General features: G+C 42.9%; 2 protein-coding genes across 3 annotated transcripts; one reads left to right on the top strand and one right to left on the bottom strand.

The window, feature by feature from the left end:
• The first annotated feature begins 10 nt into the window (after positions 1–10).
• ap1s3b (adaptor related protein complex 1 subunit sigma 3b) lies at positions 11–4,487 on the top strand. 2 transcript variants are annotated; one of them, XM_085438405.1, is made up of 6 exons: positions 11–154; positions 1,640–1,818; positions 1,911–2,019; positions 2,178–2,315; positions 3,479–3,540; positions 3,714–4,487. In XM_085438405.1, the coding sequence occupies exons 1-5, from the start codon at positions 152–154 to the stop codon at positions 3,518–3,520; spliced, it is 471 nt and encodes a 156-aa protein (XP_085294531.1). In that variant the 5' UTR covers positions 11–151; the 3' UTR covers positions 3,521–3,540; positions 3,714–4,487. The 2 variants fall into 2 exon arrangements, with proteins under 2 accessions (XP_085294531.1, XP_085294532.1); XM_085438406.1 differs by lacking the exon at positions 3,479–3,540.
• A 176-nt stretch (positions 4,488–4,663) lies between these two features.
• On the bottom strand, positions 4,664–7,932 carry scg2b (secretogranin II b). Its single transcript, XM_085439509.1, has 2 exons — positions 7,846–7,932; positions 4,664–7,326 (listed from the first exon to the last, which is right to left on the bottom strand). Exon 2 carries the CDS (start codon positions 7,307–7,309, stop codon positions 5,516–5,518), a length of 1,794 nt encoding a protein of 597 aa, XP_085295635.1. The 5' UTR covers positions 7,310–7,326; positions 7,846–7,932; the 3' UTR covers positions 4,664–5,515.
• Between the last annotated feature and the right edge of the window lie 9,626 nt (positions 7,933–17,558).

Below are 17,558 nucleotides of genomic sequence, written 5' to 3'. Positions count from 1 at the left end.
GTGGGCGGAGTTAGCCAAGTTTCACCCTGTACTCACTTCACGGAGGATAGATATGTGTCCATCCGGGCAGTTTGACCCTTTGTGAGGGTTAAAGTACTTCGTTTTTAAATATTTTCACGGTGTTTTGTAGCTCCTCGGTCTGGTGTTGAAAATGGTAAGTTTCTGGCGAATGTGTTTGTTTTGTGCGCTTGACTGTAGGCGAAAAATACCCCGACTGTTCACCTGTTGCACCTGCTGTCGCTGACAGGTAGCTAAAGCTAGAAACTGCGCCTCTAACAGCACTTCCTGCTACACTGGGGCAGGTTTGTTTTCCGATTCAGGCCTGATGAGAGTCTACTTGGTTTCCACTTTGAGTTTTTATTGTCTGTATCCTACTTTTAATAAAACTCGGAAGTAAGGTGTGTGCTCTACCAGTAGGTCTATTCTGTAAGAAAACAGGTTTTGTGACTTCTCGTCGAGCGTTGCCCTGCTGGCTGTTTAATGCTTTACATATTAATTTGCCTGTGAGTTCTTAAGGGGTGTACACACCTGTAAATGACCTACAGGTGTGTAGACTTAAACAATCAAGTCTTCCTGTATCTCTGGTGATTAATGCTTGACTATCACTCAGTCTAATAATGTTATCTCCTTCTGTATTGTTCATTTCTAGTAGTGGAAGAACTGGTATGTCTTCATTTTGTTGGCCTGAATGGCTATAATAGAAGAATATGTTTCTTCTTTATACATTGTATAACCGTGTATTGTTTTTTTTTTCTGTCTTTAGTTAATGGGTTTCTCAGATACTTGAACTCAGCTGCTCATTTGAATGACACATAAGCAGGCTGAATCATAAATGTTGTGCAGGACACGCCAATTGTGTCATACTACACATACTTCTTTATGACTGCAGTGGTGTCCACTGGCTTTTAAGTGTGCTCTTTGTTGCACATCAGGGTTTAGGCATTACAGCCTCACTGGTGACCTGAATGGTAGAAAATAATTGACAGACCTCACTACTGAGACAACCCCCTGTTTTTCCTCTTTTGTTTTCTTGCAAGCAAAAACCTGGTACTCTTAAAGTCGAGTCTGATTTTTGTTTTTGTTTTTTCTTTAAATGAAACCTAAAATCAGGATGATATTTCAGAGAGCCTTGCATGTTCTCGCTTCTGATTGGGAGAAAAATGCTCCATAAAGCCTGAAGACAAAGTAATATTTATTCTTGAAGCCTAACTTTAACAATGAGAGGAAACGGCGCGGGGGTGGGGATGAAGGAGACTAATGTCTGTTTGGATATGTACTCAAACCTGACCGGTGCTCGGAAACACGTTATCCAAACATCCAAAAGCTGGACTCGCTGGCTCACTTGAAAACTGCCACTTCCTCAGTTGTCAGTGACCTTCACTATTACTCCCTGTCAAGCCCTTTATTTCCCCTCGTGTTTGGTCAGTCAAGTTACTCGCTAATGAACCGTGCCAGCAGCACAGCCACTTGTGCAGTCCTGATTGTGACTGTGTGTGTTGGTGTGGGCGCAGCGCCGGCTGCTTAATAAAGTTTCTCGGGATTAACTTGATGTGGATTTCTGTTTGTTTGTGTGAGTCATCATTGCTGCCTCGACACGGGCCAGGATTTCCCCTCTGACAATGCCCTCTTGTGTCGTTAGATGCGCTTCATGCTGCTCTTCAGTCGCCAGGGGAAGCTGCGTCTGCAGAAGTGGTTCACGTCAATGTCGGAACGTGAGAAGAAGAAGATCATCAGGGACATGACCACCATGGTGCTGGCACGGCAACCCCGCTCCTGCAACTTCATGCAGTGGAAAGACCTAAAGATTGTTTATAAGCGGTAAGATTGCTTCACGTGTTTATTGACACTTCTCCAATAGGTGTTGGTCCCCACAATGCCACTGTTAATCATCTGTGTCTGATTCTCCTCAGGTATGCAAGCCTGTATTTCTGTTTGGGAGTAGAGAGCCAGGAAAATGAGCTGCTAGCCCTGGAGATCATTCATCGCTACGTGGAGCTGCTAGACAAATACTTTGGCAATGTATTTCACCTTCTCATATTTGTTATGCAGCTGTAGTCTGAAGTAAAGTGTTGCTAAAAATCAATAACATTGCTGCTCAACTAGGCTGCAAAGATTGGATCTAAGAATATGTTCTGCTCTGTAGTTTCTCTAATTTAATAACTGCGTCATCCTCTCAGGTGTGTGAGCTGGACATTATCTTTAACTTTGAGAAGGCCTATTTTATCCTGGATGAGTTTCTAATGGGAGGCGAGATCCAGGAAACCTCTAAACAGATTGTGAATCGCTCCATTGAAGCCTCAGACATGTTACAGGAGGTGAGATTCACTGATATGCACGCACAAATGCACTTAGTAAAACACTGTGACTTGCACCTGTGGTGTGAGCACGTAACATCTGTTGCATGGCTCAGTGTATAAAGCGAGACACTGCAGGCATAGGCGTGTTTTCTTCATGCACTGGTTGATTTTTGAGATTCTGGCCTATTTGGATTTTTTTTATTATTATTATTATTATTATTATTATTATTATTATTTTGTTCAGACTAATGTAAATAAAATGTCTTAAATATGCATTTTATCCACTGTGCAAATTAGTGCATGTTTAAGGAGGCAGTGCCTTTTTTTTTTTTTTTTTTTTTTTTTTTTTTTTTTTTTTTTTATTTACTTGCAGCTCTTAGGAAGTTTCACGGTTTATCTGTTGGTTAATTCTTATTAGTAAAACAGACACTGAAATGCTGTTTTCCTCAGAAATCCCCATTCCAGTAGCAGCACTTACATACAGCAAACCTTACAGAATGACAGGCTGGAATAAATCTGTATCAGCTCTCTTCAGTGTTCAGTTAAAAAGTTGCAATACCAAAAAACTATACTTAATGTAAGTGCTCAACAGGAGAAGGTTAATGGTGATACATTGTATTTAACAGACTTCACTTGTAGTGTCTCCTTTTAAAGCAATGTTGCCATGTTTTCAAATGTATTACAAAGTTTGTTTATTTATTTAAATCATGGTTGTGGGGTATTTTGAAAGGCCCAGATACCTGAAATTAGTGCTTACTGTTTACTTTAAGCAACACGAGTATTGTGTGAGGCTCTGACATGGGAACGTGATGTGTGTGTGTGCGTGCGAAGTAGTCGGTGCATTGTAGAATCCAATCAAATGTGGTGATCCCTGTTGTGCCTTTGTCTTCCTCATAACTAAAAGGCATGTGGATAGTAGTGGCTGCTCCCTCTTTGTTTTAGAGGTCTGTGTTTTGCTGTTTTTCTTACCCCTTATGTCTCTCTCTCTCTCTGTCTGGGTGTTAGCGTGAGACAGATTTTCTTTAAATGTTAGCGCTGATGCTTCCTGCTCTCCCTGTAGGCTCGTGGCTCTCTGCGTAGCTGGGTGTGTTGTTCGGTGCTCCTGAGTCAGGGTGATTAACACTTTTTATCTAGAGTGATGCAGTTTAGTCTCCCATTCATTTTGACCATTATCGCTTCAGGATGACATCAGTGAGTGGTATGAGGTGGAGCTGTTTGGATGACCTTGAATATGGACAGAAAGGTTAGATGTTCCGCTTATGTTAGTGCATTGCTGTGCTCAGCACTTTGTAACAGGTGATGTGTAGATGTGTGACTGTGGATATGATTTTGTATTACACTGCACTTTTTGGAGTCTGGGAACCTTGATTGTTTTTTTCATCCCTTGTGCTTTCTTTTCTATTTTTTTTTCCTTAGACATTGGAGGAGTACATGAGCAAACCTGCATTTTAGCTTGTGGGGGTGGGGGACAAAAGGACATGAACTAACAGCAAAGAAGAAGACGGGAGCAAGATGTGCTATATAGCAGTCACATACTTTTCTGAACCTGAAAATCGAGCGAACTTCGATTCTACTGAACATTTTCAGAAGAGAAAAATCTGGCTTTACTTGAATGTCTGCCTAAATCATAGCTTTGTGCATCATGTCTTTTGTGGCGACTCTAATATACATTAACAGTAATGCATTCAAGTGAAAGGAGAGTTTGTATGGGTGCGTTTCTGTGTGGAGGATATGGGTTGGGGTTGGGAGGGGTTTTTCGATGTCAATTGCAGTTATTAAATTTGAAGTAATAACAAGATGGTGGGTATTTAAAGGAAAAAAAAATCATGATCAGGAAGTGATGTTCCGATTTCCAAATTTCCTGTATTTATCATGTATTAATATGTCAGAAATTAATGTTTGGAGTCTGTCTGAGAAGTCTCTGATATATATATTTTTTGTGTGTGTGCCAATCACTCAGCAACTTACGGAGTTACTTACAGCACAGAACTCGTTTTGATATAACACTGATACCAATGATTACCTGCTGTTTTTAATGTGCAAGACATACAACGTGTGTTTGACTGTTAGTCTTTTAGAAAGGGCACTTGCTATGCTAGTGTGGGTGTGATTGCTTTTTCTTTTTTTTTAAATGTATACATTTGATGTGTATTTTCTGATGTTACAAATAAAATGTTTTTTGATAAGCAATTTGCTTTGAGTAGTGACTTGTTATCTTGGTGCTGAATGTTTAATTTGAATGAATACTCATATATATGTCGCTGTATCCCGCCATCCCCGCCCCCCCAAAATAATGCACATGCTGCTTTGGCTTCCTTTTATATGCAACATTTATATTTGTTTAATAAGGCAACACAACTCAGAAAGAAGAAAAATAATACCGCTGATGCTTTATTCATCTGTGATTGATCACACATTGTTGAACATGTACAAAAATGGTTTAAAAATGAGCATACATAGCACAATCACTGTTAGGCCAACAATACAGAGCTTCGCAGTATGAAAGGGGCTGGAAGGCAGGCGACGTTCTGATATTGAGACTTGGAAATAATTATCTGTAATAACAACATTAAATCCACTAACCCTGAATATATCACGAGTCACAACAACACTCGCTCTGAGGCCAGCACACTGCCCTAATGAAAAATTCCTATAATATTCCAATAGTACTCCAAATACGCCGTGTACTTGTGTTTTTAAATTCCCGGTCAGCATCATACTGAATAATTTACATGAATATTCACATATGTAATTGAATAGTTTTGACATGGATGAAAAATAAGCATCTTTACCGTTACTCATTTGATTACAGTTGAAAATATAGTGCTGTTTACAAACACATTTAATGTAAACAAACCTTCAACAACATCACAAATCCTTAATAACTTGGGTTTGGTTGTTAATTCTTTTTTTTCTTTTTCTTTATTAACTGGCAATTTGAGATTCGCAAGAGGTTCGCAACCTAAGGGAGGAACCTAAAATCTCTTGTATAACTATATATTAATAATAATATAAGGTTCTTGCAGCAAGTAGGGACTATTTTTTTATTATTTGATTTGTAAGAGTGCTGTAGTTCATTTTCGTTAGGGAGATATTAGTCATACCGGCTATAGTTCATATAATAGAAATTTGTAAACTAGATCACGTCCACCAAACTTTATTTTTCAGACAGTATATATATTAAATTCATAATTTCGTGCGTCTGGCAGGACATCTGGCTACATCCCGGCCACTGTTTTTTCACGGTGCTCCTCCTCTTCGTTTACGGTTTGAGGGGCCGAGGTTTTAGCCGTTATCTTTTCTTTCCCCTGCATTTCTGTGGGCTTTACGTTCTCCTCTGTGGCCTCCTCGGTTTCCCTCTTGACCAGTGGCCTTTTCTCATTGTCCACTTGCCCCAAGTAGTCCATTGCGCGCTCGTACAGCTCGTACGGGAACTGCGCCTTCAGCTGCGCCTGGGTGTCCCGCTTGGTGATGGTGTTGGGGTACTCTGTGAGAATTTTTGCCGCCAGGTATGTTGTCACCTCGTCTTCCACGTCACCGCCGTCGTCGTCGTCACTGTCAGCCTCACGCTTCAGGGGCATTTTGTTGAGCTCGGAGAGAAACAGGTTCTCCCTACGTCCGGAGGGAGGGGGGATTTTAACTGGACCTGAATTTGCAGCAGGGTTGGACGCAGCAGGCATTCTGTCTGAGGGCTGAGAGGTCTTCATGGGTCTCTGCACCACGGGGTACTCGTTACTGATTGTCTCTACCCCGATGATGTCTAAAAAGTCCTCTCTGTCCATATCATCAGGGATAGTCTTGCTTTTCAGCGGCAGTCTGCGGCTGAAGTACCTTATCTTGGGGGTTTGGCCAGCATTCGTGTAACGAGCCGCGGCTTGTGGATCGCGGTGGAGCTTTCGGAGCTCCTCGGTGAGCAGCATATCGATAAGGTCTTGTGGAGGGACGTGCAGCTTCAGGGAAAGCTCCAGCAACTCCTTCACGGTCCGAGGATCCACGATAGAGGGACGGATCAGTCTCTTTTTCTGCTCACCGGTCCTATCCCTCTTCTGCGTCTGGTCACTCATCTCCAGGACTTTCAGCAGGTAGTAATCTACGAGCTTAGTGTCATCATCAGCCTCCTCTTGGTTCTGGCTGGCCCGGCGTTGCATCTCCTCCCTCTCTGATTCCTCCTGGTCACTGAGCGCCCTGTCCATTTCTTCATGGCTCCCGTTGACCATCTCCTCCGCCTCTTCCCTCTCCTCCATGGGGACCCACTCCTCGCCTCCGGCCACATCCTCATAGGCCTGGTTTCTCAGGCTGAGTCGGTCCTCTTCTTCCTCCCCGTCGTCCCCGTCTCTCTTCTGCCCACCGATTGTGGGCATCCTCCCGAGCTCATCAAAGATGGACCGCAAATTGGCGAGGCTCTGGGGTGTGTACTGCTCATCCAGGTCCTCGGTGGCCCGCTTGGAAGCGTCAGTATTTTCCTCGTCCTCAAACATCAGTGGGTACTTCTTGTGGGGTCTGGGGAAGTTACCGTAATCTACTGGTGCGCCCTCAGGCATTTCAGTATCTTTGGTGCGGTGCCTGTGAGCTCGGCGGTCATTTCTCGGCGGCGTTGGGGGGCTAAGCTTTGCGTCTTTCCCGGTCTGATCCTGGAGGGACCTGAGCAGAGCTTTCATCAGCTGCTCAGCGGTAATGTCCTGCCTCTGCATGCCCTGGGAAGGCTGGTGATCCCCGGGACCTTCGTCCTGCTGCGAGGCGAGCTGAAGCAGGACCCTGAACTTCTCCACTTCGTCGTAATCCACGGGTTCAGGCTGGCCCCCGTTTCGTTGCTGCTTCAGGTTTTCAATGTACTCCAGGGCTTTCATCATGTCGGCGCTGGGTTGATACGCAGCCGGCTGCCCCTCACTCTCCCCTCCTCGGAGCCTGTAGTGACGGGGGAGAGACGCAGCCTGCACGGCGCATCCATGAAGGAGGAAGGCGAGCAGGACCACGGCTCCCCCCGCGGGCAACTTGTGGTGAAAATGCAGCATTATAGGCAAATTATTACCTGGAAAACAAGAGAGAGGACAATGATGGTGAAGCAGCTGGGAGGGGGAAAAGATCATAGATTATTTCCCTCTCTTCGGTTATCTTAACTAAAAGCTTATCAGGAAGCAACGAGCACGATCGTAAACAATTCTGTTTTGATCTGGGGTTTGTGCGCCTGTCGGGGAGTTACGCTTCGCAAACTGAACGATGTGTCGGTGTGCGCGTGGAGAAACATTCACATCGCTGGATGAGTCACTCCCCGTCTGGTTATTGACGTCTTAAAAAAATCAGATTTCCTCCCGTCAGCATCCACATTAACTAAAAACAATCCTCCGTTATTACAACTCACTGTAATCCCCGACTGTAGAAGGATATAGTTTTCTTTCTATTTCATTCGTTCTAACGGAACGTGTCGAAATCTGCGAGAAGCTGTGATTTAAAAAATAGAAAAAAGACTGTCTTTCAATTTTACCCGTCTAGATGTGAATCAGAATAAAAAAAACGGAATCAAATAAATAAAAAAGAAATCGTGGTTTACCTTTGGCAGTAAAGCTCAGACAGCAGTAAGGGTGTATGACATCTCCTCAGTAGCGGTGCTGTTCTCTTCTGTTTTCAGCACTCGGACAGCTCCCCTGGTTATATGAGGCAACACCTGACCACCGCGTCATCACACAGCACACGCAATAACCGGCCCTAAAAATCCATATAAATGATTCAGGTTTATGATATGGCATACTAATAGCTGCGTTTAAAAATAGCCTTGGACGTTGTCTGTTGCACAGCAGCGCTGTGTAGAAGATGCTGACAGGAAGGATGTTTGGAGCTGCTGCTTGGGAAAAACAAAAAGAAATAAAGCCGTTTGTTAGATTCAGCTGTGGAAACAATGAAAATGTTAACTTTGCATGTACAGGAGAGCTGATTTGACTGAAGTGAAACCAACTCTTAGGCGCCAGTTTTATGAGATGTAGAACTAAATGTGCCAACGCCAAATCCCTCTTTATAACGAGAGGTTCTTAAAAATGCACTTTTGGTCATGAAAAACAACATCGCTGCACGTTCTCAACTTGGCATCGGAAGAGTTAAACCCTCTAGCGATGACTCACAGGCTAAAACCACCGCGGAGTTGCTGTCGCAGTTGAGCAGCCCCCACCAAACCCCTCCTCCTTCTCCTGCTCTCTCTTTCTCTCTCCCTTCGATGACAGAGATGTGATAAACACTGGGCCTCTGTTGGGGGCCAGAAGCTCCGGCATTCCGCAGGACCACAAGGTGTAAAGGTCTACAGCAGACGAGATAAAAGGTGGCGACAGGTGAAGTTTATGGTGAGATCAAAAGCCTTATTAAACACTTGGGCTATCACTGTTATCGCACAGTGACGCCTTCATGCTAAACCAATCAAGAGCACTACACGAGGTGTCCAAGGTTCTACAGTACATGAACAGATGCCACACAGACTTGTTATACTTTATCCACATGTTTGAATACCTTAATATATTTAAGTTGATGTGAACAGTAACATTCCTGTAGTATTCCCGTTTCATGTTTTCGTTTCAAGTGTCTCCTTACAACCCTCCTCTGATGCTCCAACAACATCTCAAGTCTCTAAAGAGCTTCAGGTCAGCGTCCTCTGACATCCCACACATACAAGTACTCTTTCATTTCAGCCCAGCTCTGCCTTTCCTGCCCTATTTCCATCTCACATCTAATTGCATCCGCTGTCCTGCTCTATCGTTTCATATTTTCCATCCTTTCACATCTCTTAAAGAAAGAAAAACTGCTTTTACTTTATCCTCAGTACCAAAAGTCACAGAGGGATGGGGGAGGGAGGAAGGTGCTTTTGAAACTCGACTGTGCCGTCAGCTGCCTGTCACGTACGGCTGAAGAGCTGCAGAGACCCTCGTGACGTTGAAAGACCCACTGTGCTGCTGTGCCTGCTGCCTTGTTTAAGTCCATCTCGGTGTGGGTGTGGGTGTGAGAGGGGGGAGCAAATGGAAAAAAACTGAATCACAGATCAAAACACAGTTAAAGGGAAAGGAGGAGAGGTGTGGTGGTGTTTGGAGAATGTGTTAGCTCTCAGCATCACACACTGGACGTGGTGACTCTCCATTTAGAAACAGCCATCGCCATGGGGGACGGCAGCGGTGTCAGAGGTCACAGCAGTCGCATCGCTGCTGTATAAATTGAGTTGAACTGTGTCTCTCTTCAAAAGGGCACATTTTCCTGCATGCATATTAAGAAACTGATGATGGAACATGCTTACTGTCGCCTATCTGTTTTGCTGAAAGTGAACAAGCACACAGAACTACTTGAAGATCAATTTTTGGCTCATTTGTTGGCCGTGATGCTGGCCGATGTCTTGTGTGCGTGAGTGAAAGTGACAGGGTGAATGAGAGCTGTCTCACATCATGTTTGAAGGAAATGGTCCCCTGCTCAATCTCCTTTTAAATTTTTGCCTTTTGTCCATTTACAGTGTAAAAACAAGCACGCCGATGTGTCAGAAATGCTCAAATGCTATTCAACTTCTAAATATAACTTCTGCAATGCATGTTTAAGCAACAAGCAACATTTTAGTAGATATTTCTCTGCCAGTGTCTGAGCTGTGGGTCAGTAAGAAAAACAGCCTGGTGGTCTGGATGTTGTGACGTGAGCTGTTAAATATCTGGTAGAGTTTAAAGGATGTGTGCGCTTCTATTTGCGTGTTTATCTCTTGTTGTGGAAGTTATACCAACCCCCCTGGGCACTGTGATGATTCTGAGTGATGGATCAGAGGTTTCTAAACTCATATCCCAGCAGGCCGCTGCTGGTAAAAGATTCACTGACTGAATCTGTTATTCGTCTCCGGGGCTTGTGATGTGCTGTCTCTGTGCATCATTCTGTACTGATTAATTACTTCAGATGCTAAAAAGAAAATAAACATTCCCAGTGAACGGCACTATTGCATTCTCTCTGTCTTTTTCTCTCTTTATCAATGAGAGTAACATCAGGGCACGGAGAAAATGATAGTAATTAGATTACGAGTCTTTAGTGCCACTCTCATCCTCTCATGGGTTTTGTTTCCTGCTTCTTCAGTGCCCTTCTTCTTCTTTCTCTCCATTGAACTCTATAAGTCTATCGATAGCAAAGCCCATTATTAGACAAAACAGAAATCATTTTGGCAAAGTGTTGATGATACCATTCCCTCCTTTGGTTGCTAAGTTACACAGAAGTATGCTTTGGAGGCGCCCTTCCATTAATTCAGTTCTGAAGTTTATCTTTCCACTGAAATATTTCTCTGAGCCTCCTTCTACATCTGCTCTGCCTTCAGATAAAATAACTCAAAGATGTTCTGCACTATCTAAATAATTTTAAAAACAACAACAGCATGGCAGTCAGGGTGTCCTGGTAAATCAGAAGAGCTGAGGTCAGGGCGCTGTGTTCCAACCCAGCTCTTTCACAGCTCCTCAGATTGTGATCTGGAGATCTCACCAAGTAGAGTTATCATCTTCAGCTCCCCCAACCCCACCCCCCATTAAAAATAAGCCTCGTAAAAAAATTAAAGAGCTTAAAGAGCCTCCTTTAAAAGACCCGTAATTACATACTTTTGCAGGAAAAGTTTTTCGTCTCTGTTTTGATCGTGAACCTTTTTTGTATTCGGCTCTTACTCAAGGTGCTTTTCAGGGAGAAGAGAAAACATGACATGAATTCCTTTTATGACTCGTGGATTTTTCAGATTCTGGACTCGTGCCATTTTTCTAACAAAGCAGAGACTCAGAATCACAGATGTGCAGTGCAGACTTTATTAACTGAGCTGGTATTTTTCAGGGTGGGGGTCCTTTAGGCCTGAGAGAGAAACGCATGAAAACCACACATTTACAGGTTTCAAGGCAAACAGATGTAGAGTCACAATGTTCTGACCTGTAGTCAGAGAATACTGAGAATGAGCCTCTTTTTCTAGGAGGAAATGATTTGCTTAATGGACAGTCTTGGTTGTATGTTAAAAATATTATTCTTTCAGCAAGTGACTTCATTTTGCTTCCTTTCTTCTTCAACCTGTAAAACCATGCAAGTTCTCTATAATCATGAAATGATATATTTCTTTCACTCCTGTTTAAACCCAGCAGCCCTGCTGTTCTGGGTGATACCGCTGCTGTTTCCTTGCACATAAACCAGAGATGTGGGGGGAGAAAATTAGACTAGCTCAACAATGGCTTGCTTCCGTCATTATAATAAAGGAGTACACACCCATATACAAACTCAAACACATACACTGTGTGACAAATGGTCTTTTTGTTTGTTTGGTTTTACTTTACTTTATGCTCTGAGTTCAGATTCTTGCATCAGTCAGCTCAAGGACCTGTGACTCAGCCGAGATCTTCAGCAATCAACACCGATTTCCTGGAATGGTCTAAGCATTCAGTGTGTGCGCTTAAATAATGTTGTGTGCGAAAAAAAAAAGAAAAAAAGAAGAAGATATAGATAGAGCTGCATGTAGTCAGCCCCTCCTCCTCCTTTGTTTTGTTTAACTCCTCCTCACCTCTTCACCCACCCACCCCCAGTCACCACATCATGAGGCGGGAGGGCACGCGCAATGGCGCGCCCGTTGTCATGGCTCACCTTCCTTTTAACCAACGTCTCCATGGTGACGCTGTCTCACTTGCCTTTCATCTGCCTCCACCTTCATCTCTTCCCACAGGTTGGTATCCTTGTCTCCTTCATTAGACTCTCCAGTTTAGCTGGCCGTTTTCTCAGTGACGTGCATTCATTACATTTTCTCCTTCTGCTGTACCCATCTGGCTCATCCTTCTCCTTGAGCCAATTACTGCAAGTAAAGCATGGTCCTTGTCTTCAGGAGGCAGGTTGTTTCAGGAACAGAGATGATGGTGATTAGAGCCACAATATGTTGTCTGAGCCATTAGGATGGAAGGACAGAAACAAGGAGAGGAAGCATGCTAGCTGAGCAGCATAGGGAGGGCAGAGGAGAAATGAATGAAACAAGGTGGAGATTCAATACAAGCGTAGCCTTTCTAAAAGGGCAAATGCCCACGTAATGCTACAGGAATGCAGGAGAGGACCTGTGGGATTGGATCAAATATCTCTGCTTTAATGAGACTGGCTTCAACAGCCAAGCCTCCATTCCTCCTCTGCTAATGATCATCTTTGGATTCCTTCCATTAAAAAACAAAAATAAATAGTTCGACATGTTTGGAAATGTGCTTATTAATTTTCTCGAGTTAGGCTATATGAGAGTGTTGTTGCCACTCTAATTTTTCCAGTTAGCTCATGAAAAGGACTGGAAATATGAGGGGTCTTGCCAAAACAAATCGTTCTTCCACTAATCAATTATATACCTTGTTCCTTTAATCAGTACAAAACCAGAATGTTTGGGGCGATTTCACAGGTTTTGTGCGCCAACACTGTTTCTTGGCTAAGTGTCAGGAATACCCTGGAGTCTTGGCCGGGTTCATGGGAACTTGCTCCCAACTGATAAACAACATGCACTTACGTTTAAGCATGACGTTGCCAATTTCCAGCTACGCGTTTAACAAAAACGATTCCCTTCACTCTTATTTAAGTGCATACTTCTATTTAAAACATATATTTCTGATGATTTTGTGCCTCTTTTTTTTTAGCTCACTTAAGCATAGTGAACACCAGTGAACACCAGGCTTTGTGCCATTCTTTTCCTCTCCTCATCTCATGTTTTTTTTCTTACCGTCTGACAAAGGTGCTATTTTAGTCATGCCTACCTGGCTGTCTCCACCGTCACAGCCTGATTCTTTAGCAACCACATTTTTTCCCTTCTCCTTTTAACTTCTCTTCAGCCCTTTTCAGCAGTGCCCCCAACTAGCCTCTCAACCTCAGCATCACTCTTTTCACTCCTTGTTGTTACCTTTCATACCCCATGCTTCTTTACACTGTACATATTAATGAATGCGAGCACTCGCCATGTTGTTCTGAATCATACTGAGAGGATGTGTGTATGTGTGTGTGGCTGCGCATGCATGCGTATATGAGCACACGTGCTCAGATTCGTGTCTATGGTGAGGGATTCAGCATGACGCACTGGCTGACGTCACCAGAGGCCCAGTGAGGATGTGTTTATTGATGAAGAAATCCTGTCAATGAAGAGAGAAGAATAAGAGCGAGCACACGCCACAGTAACCTGTTTTTTAAAACTGTAGAATATGAATCAGAAAACATTCAATTTAATCAGATTTATTGTGGCCATATGAGAAGCTGTTTGGAATTAATAATGCACATATTCACAGAAAAAAGAAAAGGAATGATCCATCAACATTTTTGCCTTTCCAGCTGCTCTTTTTGCCTCCCTAATTAGTTGTTCTTAACAGTCTAATATGTTCCTAATTTGCTTAACTGTAACCCACACTGTCTTGGTAACAGAGATGATTGTCATGTTCATTAAAGCGTGACACCTTTTCCAGTCTTCCTCTGCAAACACAGTTTTTTTTTTAATGCAAAGCTGCTGGGAAAAGTGTTTTTTTTGTTGCAAATGTGAGTCATTAAATATGTTTTGGGTGTTGCTCTAATACCAGCTCCAGCACAGAAATAGCCTACTGTAGCTTTGTTGTTCTATTAGAAAGCCAGCGCCTGTGTTTCTTGCGCACCACATGGAGCTCACTGGATGTTTAACAGTGTCCCTGCAGCGTGGCACTATCAACAAGACAAGCCGTCTTTGTTCTAAGAATTTTAAATGCGCATGCTATTTCTGCCTCCTCTACTTCTCCCCACAGTTCGTCCTCTGATCTTTCCGTTAGTTAGCCTAGTTCCATCTCATTCTTGGACCCTGCCACCACTCCCTTCTGCCACTCTTCCACCTCTCCTCCATCTCTTCCTTTCCTCTCCTGCCCTTTTCCTTCACCGATGCTTCCTCATCTCTGCAGTCTCTGTCTCTTCCTTCACCACTCCCCGTTGGTGCGATGATGCTGTCCTGGCTGCCTCCCAAACCCCCACAAACTTCGCTCCTCCACCGCCACACCTCCCTCCCGATGCTATAAATACCCAGCATCGGTGAGTCATCGCCCAGACGTATCAGTTGCCTCTCTCTCTTCTTTCTGCTTCACCATCCTCACCCCCCCACCACCCGCTATCGCTTTGCTCAAGCTCATTAACAGACCTCACACATTTTCCCACCTCCACTTTGGCCCCAGCTCCACAATGACCCAGCTGAGCTAAGCCGAGGTCGCGGTGCCCATGCCCGGCACGGAGCAGCCTGCCGTCAGAGAGTGTGAAGCCAGAGGTCAACCTAACACATTACCAGCCAAAAAACCCAAAAACAAAACCAGCATGAAACAGAGGATTAACACGATCAACCAAAACTTTACTGCATCACATTCATCGACTTCCCAATTAGTCAATGGAAAATGTCACCATTTACCAAAGAAACATGTTCATATTTAACAGTATCAACTAATCTGTTTGTTTCAGGACTTAAATGCAATTATACCACACTAATAATGAAGTGGTATGGCCTACTAATATCTAGTATTAGTGTTACATTTCACTGAATTTCAACATGAGATATTTTTGCTTCTTTTTTCTTGTAAAACCTTGGCTCTTAAATGTAATTGAAATTATTTATTTATTTATTTAAACCCATACACTGGGAGTTCAAGTGATGTAAATGCATCGTCAAACGCTTACATTTAAAAAACAAACTTTTTCTTTCACCTTTTCCTCGGCTGCCTCTAATCCACAGTTCATTGTATATCTTTGTGTGCCAGTAGTGGGCAGGGATACCTTAATCCCAGTCCTCAGCCTCAGATGTAATCTTTTTTTTTTCCAGACACCACCCACTTCTCCAGAGTTATAAAGGCAGCTAACGTTCGGCTTCGGCTCCTTGTGTAAACTTCAGTATGGCTTATTGGCTTGCAGTAGTGTGTGCGCATAGAACACAGAAAGTTTTTTGCGCACCTCTGAGTCATAAGTAGGCAGGGAGAGAGCGAGAGAGTGAGAGAGAGAGACGAGCAAAGCAAGGAGAGGGAGAAAGAAAGGAGCAAAAAAAAAAGAAGTAGGAATAAAGTGTCAGAGAGCAAACCGAGGACAAGCACGGGAACACGCACATATACACACACGCACACGCACGCTCACAAACTAACCACATATATAATGTGAAAGATGTCCTTCACTGTTTCCTTGCTGTTGTTGTCTTTGTGGTAGAGCCACTCTTCTGTGTGTGTGTGTGTGTGTGTGCGTGCGTGCGTGCGTGCGTGCGTGTGTGTGTGTGTGCGTGCGTGCGTCAGAATCAGTGGGCTAATAAGGGAGCATTATGCTTCTGACTCACTCACTCGTCCCATAGGGTTGGATGGAGCGAATAAAGAGGAGGAAGAGGAGGGGTTGGAAGAATTGCTTGACTCTCTGTGGTCTCGTAGATTCATTTTAAATAAAGGAGCAGCAGACATGGTACCGGCAGAATGAAAAGTGTTCTCCCTGACATTAAAGACTGGCATGCGCTTCATCTGTTTTCATCTCTTGGTGTGAATTGATATGAACTGTGATGTGAATTGTAATGCAGACTCTGGTACTGTAAAGTTTACTTGCACCCATTATTAACTTGTGCTTAGCTAATCAGGCCTTTTACAGAGTGAGCACTCCAGACGGTAACACTGAACTAGTGTATAGAATAATTGGGTGCAGTTGTGCTTTTCACTTTTGTTTTTATATTTATATTTTATATATTTTTTTTATATATTTCTCTACAATTTTGTTGTACATGTACAACGACAATAAAAGCCTATTCTATTCTGTTTCTGAAATTGCCACTTGAGGCTGTCTCCACAGTCACATCAGTCCCTATATACTTTCAAACGAAAATCCCCATGTTTACAGCGGTACAGGCCCACTTACAGCCTGGAACAAAATAGCCGTTCTTTGAATGAGGCTTCAATTCAGCTGTTTTTAGTCTCTGGACCTCTCAACGATGTTTGGGGTATTTTTTTTACTGCACTTCCTTGATAGATGGTACAGTACTGTGCGAAAGTTTCAAGCCACTTCTCATATTTTCCTAGGAAAATTGTAAATAGTTGAGGTAATATATTGGAATGTGCAAGCAAAATAAATGTATAGGAATGCGGTATATATGGCAAAAAAAGGTTTGAGCACCTTTATTCTTCAACACAGTCTGAAGTAGAGTTCAGGAGTAGTTCTCTGGGCTTCTTCTTTTGTACTTTTCTCTGTCATATGACCCAACACTGCTATTGGGTTCAGGTTCTAGGGAGGCCAATCCATGGCTAATGGAATTCTAATGTGTGTTTTTCTATCTAGGTATGGTTTCACTGCACTAGCAGTGTGTTTGCAATCATTGTCAAACTTAAAATTGAAACTGTTGCCAATTAGACGATTTCCAGATGGTATTACATGGTGGATCAGGTCTTTGCTGGATTTTTTCCCATTTCTTAAGGATGTCACTTACAGATACTGTTCATCAGCTGTAAATATTTTTTTTAAGGTCTGCCACTTCTTCTTTTGTGCTCCAGTTTCTTCAGATTCTTTAAAGGATACACTGTAAACCATGCAGAAGTATGCCAGATTGCCAGATTTTTGGCTAATAGCTCTTTGGAAATCACCAGTTGAGTGAAACTCATCTCAGTTTTTCTACTTAATAAAAGAAGAATTTCTGGTAGCTCATTGCGAGGCTGTCCCATATTTATAAAACGTTAACCTTTTAGAGATTGATTTAAAAAAGTGTTTGGCTTCTAACCAAAATATCCATAACAGATAGTGAAAAACAGGATTTTCTGTCATTTAATTGTGTATCTGTTATTTAACTACTTTGGTGTAGTATGAATGGCTGTGGAGGAAAAAAACAAAAGGCCCCCAACAATGTATGCCCTCCTTCTTATTTTCAAAGCTGGCTAACAGGCTGATTTGAAAATAAGTCTCTGGGGGGCTGATTCTGGCCCCTGGGCCTTATGTTTGACACTCCTGGTCTATTAAATATAATAATTGAAAAAAACTCCAGAAAGCCCACAGAGGTATTGCTTAACACTTCTGGCTTCAAAAACAAAACTTAAATAATAAACATAAAAAAATAAATTTAAAAAAACCCAATAGGGTGACAGCCATAAAGCTCAGCTGCAGGCTTTAATAACAGCATGTATAAACTCATGTGTGACTTGTTGTTTTATACGTGCAGTCTGTGATTCTGGAGAATCCAAATACGTCAGCTGAGGCTCAGCGAAACTGAATGGGACAACTTGCCAATGTCATGTTTTTTTGCTTTAGACTAAGGCTCAACAGCAGTTCAAAAAAGTAAAG

Source organism: Copadichromis virginalis, linkage group LG18 (genome assembly GCF_057382275.1).
Source record: "Copadichromis virginalis isolate Kocher_CV1m ecotype Utaka linkage group LG18, C_Virginalis_male_GT1.1, whole genome shotgun sequence".
Classification (NCBI taxonomy): domain Eukaryota; kingdom Metazoa; phylum Chordata; class Actinopteri; order Cichliformes; family Cichlidae; genus Copadichromis; species Copadichromis virginalis.
Note: the sequence above shows the minus strand (reverse complement) of the source record. Positions and strands in the feature narration are given on the sequence as shown.